The sequence below is a fragment of the Quercus lobata genome, chromosome 8 (genome assembly GCF_001633185.2).
Source record: "Quercus lobata isolate SW786 chromosome 8, ValleyOak3.0 Primary Assembly, whole genome shotgun sequence".
In the NCBI taxonomy this organism is placed as follows: domain Eukaryota; kingdom Viridiplantae; phylum Streptophyta; class Magnoliopsida; order Fagales; family Fagaceae; genus Quercus; species Quercus lobata.
In genome coordinates, this window is record NC_044911.1 from 5763023 (window position 1) to 5772327 (window position 9305).

The following is a 9305-nucleotide window of genomic DNA, read 5'->3' on the forward strand; positions in this document are numbered from 1 at the left end:
TTCTCTCCAATTTGGGGGAGCTGAAAAATGGTGGGCCATGAGAGAAAATAGGTGGGTCCCACCATTTTCTCTCCTCCAAAATCACTCCAACCAAACACCTTTTTCACCTAAAATCTCTCATATTTTCTCTCATCTATTTTCCTTCCTCCCTATTTTCACTCCAACCAAACATAGTCTTAAGCTTAGTTTGTTTTAATTTATGGAACTTGAATAATTTTTTAAATAACATTTTCTAGAAAATTATCTAATTTTCTTATGTTTGATAGCTTCCTTTATTTATTTATTTTTTTTAATAATCATATTTGATAGTTACCTTAAAATGAGTTGAAAAACTATTTCTTATTGATTTTCCTTATTTAGCTTGACATAAGATAGAGTTATTTTTCAGAATTTTTTTTAAGAAAAATAACTTTATATCATATCAAGTTAAATAAAGAAAATCAATAGATAGTTTTCCTTTCTTCCAAAAAAAAAAAAAGAAAGAAAGAAAGAAAGAAAGAGAAGACCTTACAAGGCTGTAACTTGCGACTTCTCCTTTTTTGTTGTCTGTAAGAGCATCCATAGCAGATGTGTTAAATGCTATAATATTTGGCATTTGACACACCAAATATCAAAAACAGAGTTTTATCAGATATGTTAAATGTGTCAAATATTGCAACATGCTATAGTACAGTTGCATTTTTGACACGGTACAAACAAGAATGGCATATGAGTTTATTATTTTTTTATTAATCTTTCTCTCTCCTCTCACTTCTTTATTTGATTTTTTCTCTCTTCTTAGAATCTATCTCTCTCTCCCAACCTGTGTTCTTCCTCTTCTCACAATCAGACACGAGCAAGAAGAAGGCGGCAACGGCGACGGCCAAGAGAGGAGGAAAGGTAGCTGCAACTTCGTCGAAATCGACAGCGACGACGTCGGATTCGCAGAACGGAGCGAAGAAGTTGGCGAATGGGGTTGAGGCGCTTCTGATTTCTGATCTCTCTCTTTAGGTTGAAATTGGGTTGTGGGTTCACAGTTGTATGATGATGGTGACTACTTGGCTTGATTTGTTGGGTTTGCCATGGTGGTGAACAGCTAAGATTGCCTCTCTTTTGGGTTCATCGATGGTGGTAGATGGGTTTTAACAGCGGCCAGTAGTTGGTGGATTTGGTGGTTGAAGGTGGTGCTTGGCAGGTGATCTCACCTCGAGGCCATCATCGATATCACCCTCTTCCCTCTCCTCTCTATCCGCCTTTCACTCTGCCTCTCTCTAGTTGTGGGTTTTTTTTTTTTTGGGCTTCAATTTAGGTTGATCTGATATTGGTGAGTGATTGTGGTGGTTAGTTTGCAATAAAGGTGTTGTTGCGGCAGTGGATATTAGTGGTTGGTGGTTATACCGTTGATGTTGTTATTGTTGTTGATGATAATGGGGAGGAGATAATATATTATTTTAATGTATAAAATTGAATAATAAAACATCTGATAAATAAAATATTATAAAATAATATAATAAAATAATAAAGTAGACTTTTAATGTGTCAAAATGACATTTTTACGAAACATTTACTAAGGATGCTCTATAAAAGTGCTTTCCCTTCTGCCTTTTTTCTTGCTGCACATGCTCTTTTTAGCTCTTGCCTTTTTATCCTTCACATTTTTCTTTTGCTAGAATTGGAAAACATTTTTGGCCAAAATTCATCTCGCTTCAAGTCTCTCTCTCTCTCTCTCTCTCCATGCCTCCTCTCTGCTAAGCTGTAGATTACGCGTGTATACAGCCTCCAATACTGTAATAATAAAAAAACAATAAATAATTCTTTTCAGTTTCCTCTCTTTCTCTCTCACTTTCAGTCTGAGACGTCACCAGCATTTTGCTCACCTACCTCTCTCTCTCTCTCATATTTTACATTTTTTCTTTGTCTTTTTTCCTTTCTCAGTGACTTGGTCACTCTCTCACAATGTTGAATCAAAGTATCAAACTCTCTCTCAAAGTCATACACCAAAAAAATTGAAAAAAAAAAAAAAAAAAAAAACTCCATTTTCAATTGAGCAAAGTGCATAGTGGAAAGTACAGGCTGAATATAACATTTATTTTCTGTGGGGTCCAGACCCCACCACCATTCTCGTCCACCTCCTTGACAATGCTGCTACTGGGTTTCACCCAACTCCCCCAACAAACTCCCCCTCCTCACCAACCACAAAGCCTTTGCATTTTTGTCTAAATAAGCCTTTCTGTTCCTTTGTTTCCCAGATTGGTTTCTTCTTTCTATGTTTGTTTGTATTTGTGTTTTTTTTTTTTATGGCTCTCAAAGCTTCTCCTATCTGGGTTTGTCCCAGAACCCCTTGTTCTGATTTGGGGTCCTCAGATTTGTGGTCTAGGAATTCTGGGTCAGCTTTCAATTTGAGGTTCGATTTGGAAAAGTCTCGCAAATGGGAATGTTGTTGTTTGGCTGTTTTGGCTCAGAGAGCTATTACTTCTGTGGAAGATGAGAAGCCAAACGTGTCTGGTGTTGAACCTTCTTGGGGCATTGAAAGGACTCAGGGCAATGAGTCCAGAGGGTTTCACAAGGATTTGAACCTTCTTCCTAGTAAGTCAACTCAATCTCACATTTGTTTTTTAATTGAAGGTTCTTTGCTTTAGCAATGTTTTATGTTTATTTTTTATTAGGTAGACAACATAGAATGGTTTTTTTTTTTTTTTAATGTTTTCCAATCATTGAGACTTGTACTCTGTATGAAAGAACAGATTTTTGCCTATAATTGATTTGATAGATCATATGATTAGTTATTGGACAATGTAGATTGATATGATGTGATGTGATCTTTTCTTTTCTTTTTTTTGCAATCCGATGATGGCTTTGAATTTATGAATAAATTGCAGAACCTTTGTCTGCAAATGACTTATCTTCTTGTTCAAAAGATGGTTCAAAAGTGCGGGTTGCCTATCAGGTACAGTTCTTTATTATTATTCTTCAACATGCCCATGGCATTCTTGTTATTCTCATGTTGGTTTTATTGCTTTATGTAGGGGTTACCAGGAGCATATAGTGAGGCTGCAGCTCTGAAGGCATACCCCAAGTGTGAGACTGTCCCATGTGACCAGTTTGAAGAAGCATTCAAGGTTCATATAGTTGTTATTACTTACTTTTTTGGTATTGAATTTTAAGATTTTATTGTTGTATGTTTGTCAGTATTGAATTTATTTTCCCATTATTGTTACCTTGATGTAGCTGGATTCATTTCACAGGCTGTTGAACTGTGGTTAGTGGATAAAGCAGTTCTTCCAATTGAGAATTCTGTGGGTGGGAGCATTCACCGTAATTATGACTTGCTCCTTCGCCATAGGCTGAACATAGTCGGGGAGGTGCAGTTGCAAGTTAATCATTGCCTTTTAGGGTTGCCCGGTGTAAGAAAGGAGGAGATAAAAAAAGTTTTGAGCCATCCTCAGGTCAGTTTCTGGTTTATATTTCAATATCATTCTTTGTCGTATTGTTGGGAAAGAGGACATATGTAATGTGGTCTGTGAACTGTTCCGTACTAAAGATAGGCACTCATCAATGTACTGTTAAAATGTTAGGCAACTTTGATTATGGCAATAGCTTTAGGATATGTCTCAATAAGGTAATCTTATTGTAATATGGTTAATCACATTTTACCTGTTGATTTGGGTTGAGTTCAATTTGCCAACCAACTGTTTAAAAAGTTGTATTTTAGTCTCCTAAGGTCACAGCCTTTAGTATTTTTTTCAACCCCAAATTGTTAAAATTTCATGTGTAAATCATGTGCCTTGGAAATAAAAAGACCAGAAAACATGATGGCAATTTCATTAGAACTGGAATACATTAAACTTATGAACCAAAACCAAAAGTGAATACAATTATATCTCAAGTATGTAAATTGTGAATTGTAAACTACTAGTTGGCAATTTGAACTAGACCCAAATAACAAAATGGGTATAATGGAATTTTCTGGTGGTAAAACTATCAAGGTTTTCTTTGGTAAGTAAACTGTTTATGGTTAGTTGAAAAGGTTTTGATACGACCCAACTGCAATATTGCATGTATATGATCTTTTTTTACATTTTAAACATTGTTTACTTTATAAGGGGAATAAAAGGGACGTGTGCTAGGTTGTAATTGGTGGAACATAAAGTGAAACGCTCAGAGTGAGACAGAGGATTTGTATTCATTTGGGTTCACCAGCCACACGCTTTTTGGAATAAAGCTGACTGTATTACACACATATAAACCTCATTAGATAGAAGACATGGGTCCACAAAAGTCTTTCTTTTGCTGTTTTTAACTATATTCTTAGTTGCAGGCTCTTGCTCAATGTGACATAATGCTTAGCAATTTAGGTGTTGTCAGAATAAATACTGATGATACTGCCGGTGCTGCTCAGGTTATCCATGCAACTTTGGTTTATTCCATGTGTATTTTATTGTGAGTTACACTAGAAGCGGTATATATATGAATGATTAAAACATTTGGACAGATGGTGGCGTCAACTGGCCTAAGAGATACTGGAGCTGTTGCAAGTGCTAGAGCTGCAGAAATATATGGGCTTGATGTACTTGCTGAAAAAATCCAGGTAAGATTTCCCTTTCATTTTTGTATGAGCCAGGCATAATGGCATATATCAAATGTCACATGGGGTAAACATGTTTGGTTGAATTCTTGGGAGTTATTGATTGCTTTTGATATGCTTCAATTCTACATTGTTTTCCTTTATTAATTGATATACCATAGACTTACTATAAACTTCCAATTCTGCCTATTTTTCCCTCTTAATTGAGAATTAATGCTGTGACTGTTCAGAATTATCTCTCTTCCCCTTTTTGTTGGCTCCTTTTCATTTTGGGATGTCCCAAAATATGGTCTTCTTAAGGGGCTCCAATGCTCCTTTCCTTGGAAAGGCAATTGGGGTGTGAGAGCATCTCAGAGGGTTTCCTTTTCTGTGATAATCTTGGGGGAAGATTCTCACTTGTGATAATCTCGTTAAGAGAGATTACACTTTTGTAGGGTGATGTTGCATGTGACGGTGTAGTGGGGAGACAGTGGACCACTTTTTACTTCATTGTACGGTTGCATATAATCTTTGGAATCCATTGGGTCCTTCCGGGGAAGGTGATGGATGTCATGCTTGGTTTTGAGGAATTGGGTGGTAAGCATTCTTTGGCTATTTGAAATATGGTCCCTTTGAGTTTCATTTGGACTATTTAGAGGGAACAAAATCAGCGTACATTTGAAGATGTGGAATGTACAGGGAGTCAGTTTTTAGCAACTTTTTCTAGCTCTTTATTTCATTGGTCTTCTACATGGGGCTTTACAGATTGTGATTCTATTGCAACATTTTAAGACTCAGTTATCTTTTGGTACATAATTCTCTTTCTGTAATTCTTTTGGCTCCTTCATGTCCTTTGCTTATGAAGTAGTCTTTTTTTAATAGAATTTTCTTATTCATAAAAAAAAATGGTCCTCTTTGACAATTCAATGGACATAATCTAATTTACCATGTACTTAATTTGAAAGTTAGTACCCCTTTTTCATTTGCTTTATTTAAAGAGTGTAGTTTTGGAAACATGCTTATTTGATAGATAATGAATGAATTAATGTTCCTTAAAATGTAAATTTTAAAATAGGATAAAAAAGAGACAGAGAGAGTTTATATTATGTCATTATGGTTTGGGTGTCTGGAATTTAATTTGATAGGTATTCATCCAACAATTTCTTCACTCAGCATTTACCCTACTATCACATCCGTCTAATCTTCTTTCTTGCTTGTAGAAGATTGTCTGATTACATACTTTTAGTACATATTGCTAGGATGTATCCCTAAAGAAGAATAGGAACAGCCTCAGATTTTATTCATTGTGTCAGGTGGTATGGCACAAATTTTGGGAAATATGATAACAAATGATTATTTCTAAATGAAATCAGACATCTTTTACAAATGTATTTGAAACTTTTGGGAAAATAGAATTTAGGAAGATGGCGTTAATCTTGTTGTTGTTGTTGTTGGAGTATCACTAAATATAGTCCAGCAAAAAGACTATATTTAGAAAAATTTTGAGAGTTGAACTAAACACACAGCTTGCACCAACACCAGGGGCCTTGTAGCTCAACTGGCAGTTCCTTGTGTTTCCAATGGAGACGTATAAAGTTCAAATCCCCCCTCTCCCAACTATCAAATTATCAAAAAAAAAAAACAGGGCGACTTGCATCATCTAATTTTTTGGCTGAAAACAATACATTGTACGAAAACAACCACATTAAAAGTGGACCTGTATCTTTTATCTCATTTAATCTTGGAAGTTAATTTGATGTTAGATTATTTTCCTCTTCCAAAAATTTTCTATGTTTTTTTTTTTAACTATAAATGTCTTCTATAACGACAGGAATTAATTTTTATTTTTATTAGTTATATAAATTCATATAAGACAGATGAAAAAGATATAATAAACAGATGAAGAATTTGAATCACTAATTTGTAACTTTTTACACCATTGCTAATTAAATAATAGTTGGTATTTCGTTGAAATGGAGGGCTTGACACCAGGATCACTATCGGATGATTCGTTGTGTTTAGAAATATGGTCAAAGATTAACCTGCAAGCTGTTTCTGAAGTGGTCTGGCATTCGAGAACAGTTAGAGGCTGTGTTGGGACACATTAATTTAGTGGTTACAGGGTTTGCTGTCTAAATGTCCTTAAATGAAAAAATCTTACCCTCTCTCAAGATCTGCCGATGTCGTATGCATGGCTGCTGCAGCCCTTACATGCATGGAATCTACATTGTTTTAAAAATAAATAAAAAAGCCTTGACCTGTGACACATGCAAACGCTTTACTAGTTTACACATCATTGATCGAATGTACTAAAGGCCAGTATTGTTCCACCCGAACTTGTTTATCTGTAAGTATAAAATATGGATTCTGTCATCCCCAGTCCTCTCGTCCCCGAAAGAACAAGTGGAAATGATGTTGACATGTAATTGCATTATAGCAATAAATACTTTAACATCTTTAAGGCTTGTGTTTAATTCCCTATCTGATTTCTATTTTCCCATTGTGATTGTTAAGTATATAGAATGCTAGTTATTATGAATTATGGCAACAGCAACCTAACTAAATTGTTCCCGCCTTGTACTGGCCAGGATGATGACGATAATATTACTCGTTTTCTGGTACTTGCAAGAGAACATATAATTCCAGGAACTGACAGGCCCTATAAGGTATATATTTTGTTAAATATTTTTATGTCTTATCTGTAATCCTCCTAAAGAAGTATTTGTGAATTTTCTTCCTAGACAAGCATTGTTTTTACATTAGAAGAAGGTGCTGGTGTACTATTCAAAGCTTTGGCAGTGTTTGCTCTCAGGGACATTAATTTGACAAAGGTAAAGTCAGGTGTTGGTTGTTCTACTTTTATCAATGTATCAATAGACTTTGTTGCTATCATCTCCTTCCAATACATTTCAGATTGAGAGTCGCCCACAGAAGCAGCGTCCTTTAAGGGTTGTTGACGATTCCAATGAAGGGAGCGCCAAGTGAGTAATATTATCTTTTGAATTGTGATTTGCAATTGTGTAATCTGATATCTAAGCTATCGCAGAGTTTATATGCATATTAACTGGTGGTAAAGCTTATGTATACGTGATAATTATTTTCTTCTTCTTTTTCTTCTGTTTTAAATAATTTTAATGAAAATTAGACCAGGTAGAGATAAGAAACATCAATTAGCCACCAAAAAATTCATAAAAAAGGAAAAAAAGACTAATGATGGCAACTTGATTAATGTGGCAACATAATGAAAATTTTAAATTGACATCAGTTATTCAGACTTTGATACGTTCATTTAAGTGCTGTAAGTGGTTCTAAAGGAGTTTTCAAGATCATATTAAAAAACAGCCCTAGGATTTCAGGAATAGTAGTACATGTACATGTATACTAAATTTTTTATGCTGGTGGCAGGTATTTTGACTACATGTTCTACATCGATTTTGAAGCTTCTATGGCAGAGCCTCGCGCCCAATATGCTTTAGAACATCTGCAGGTCAGTATATATTTCATGATTTGTTCAGAGAATTCAGCAACTATCTGATTTCTTTATCTGATTTTTTAGTCTCTATTTCCTTTAGTTCTTGATTATACTGTATCTGTTTCTTGTTCATAGTGTTCACTATCGTGAGCATGATGTTCAATTTTTTCAATAAAAGTCTTATTACCTAAAAAAAGAAAAAGAAAAAAAGAAAGAGAATTCAGCAACTATCATTGTGCTTTTGACTTGTAAAATCTCTCCACTCACCCCAACACCCCCCCCCCCCCCCCCCCCCCCAAAAAAAAAAAAAAAAGGACCCAAAAAGACAGCTACCAAACAGGTGAAAAGGATCCAAGGATGTCTTACTTGTTCATTTGTTTGGGCAGGAATTTGCAACATTTCTTCGTGTACTTGGTTGCTATCCGATGGATACCGGTCTATAAAAGATCCTCTCTTGAGTCGATTATACTTGGGATGGCCAATTCTTCAATGCAGAAGTTCAACCATCTATGTTGTACATATATTTGATCCCTTCAGAAGCCAACGCCTGGAAGAGGTTCTTCTTGAATTAGAGCCAAGTTTCTGATCAGGAGGACATTTTCTTCTGCAGGATCATTCTCTTTCTCGTTCAGAATTCTTTGCATCTCCTAATGGAGGTGTTGTGGGATATCACAATTTCAGGCATAACACACAAAGGTATAACCTTATGTGGTTTATACGCACTTGTGCAGGGATTTTAGGATGTATTGGATTCATAATTCATTAGAATTTTTTTTTTAAAATTTTTTTATTCTTATCTGCAAGACATTTTGCTTATCATGGTTTGTAAGCATTTACATTTCTTTTCTAGAGGCTCAGAGAAATTGACTTAATTGACCTATATTCTTCTTTTGAAAAGAAAAGAAATCACTTATCATCATTGTTGGCATAATGCTGTGGTTGAGTTGTGAAGCAAGATGCTCAAATAAAGTGCTGCCAGTGCTATCCGTCATAATCAATTCCCAACTCTTTTTTCAGTTAAAAAAAAAAAAAATGAGGTTACCTTCATATACGGCATACTGTTGTGGTACTCGGGACAAATGAACACTAATTTATCAATTACCATGCGAAATTTTTTATTTTTTTGATAAGTAACAAAAATTTTTTTTTTTGATAAGTAACGAAAATTTTATTAAACAAAAGAAAACAGCCAACCCGAGTACATTGGGGATGTACTATGGGGGCATAAATCAATAACCAAGGTTACAACGATCAAATAAAACAGGAAGGGAAGAACAAGAAAAATGACAA

At 35.1% G+C, this 9305-nt stretch overlaps 1 protein-coding gene across 3 annotated transcripts; it reads left to right on the plus strand.

The window, feature by feature from the left end:
* The first annotated feature begins 1670 nt into the window (after nt 1-1670).
* Nucleotides 1671-8777, plus strand: LOC115958363 (arogenate dehydratase/prephenate dehydratase 1, chloroplastic-like). Of its 3 annotated transcripts, none has more exons than XM_031076776.1 (11): nt 1671-2565; nt 2859-2926; nt 3006-3098; nt 3225-3425; nt 4292-4378; nt 4472-4567; nt 7132-7209; nt 7285-7374; nt 7457-7524; nt 7949-8030; nt 8402-8760. In XM_031076776.1, the coding sequence occupies exons 1-11, from the start codon at nt 2277-2279 to the stop codon at nt 8456-8458; spliced, it is 1209 nt and encodes a 402-aa protein (XP_030932636.1). In that variant the 5' UTR covers nt 1671-2276; the 3' UTR covers nt 8459-8760. The 3 variants fall into 3 exon arrangements, with proteins under 3 accessions (XP_030932636.1, XP_030932638.1, XP_030932637.1); XM_031076777.1 differs by having other exon boundaries at nt 1672-2565; nt 4298-4378; nt 8402-8777; XM_031076778.1 differs by lacking the exon at nt 4292-4378.
* Nucleotides 8778-9305: the final 528 nt, after the last annotated feature.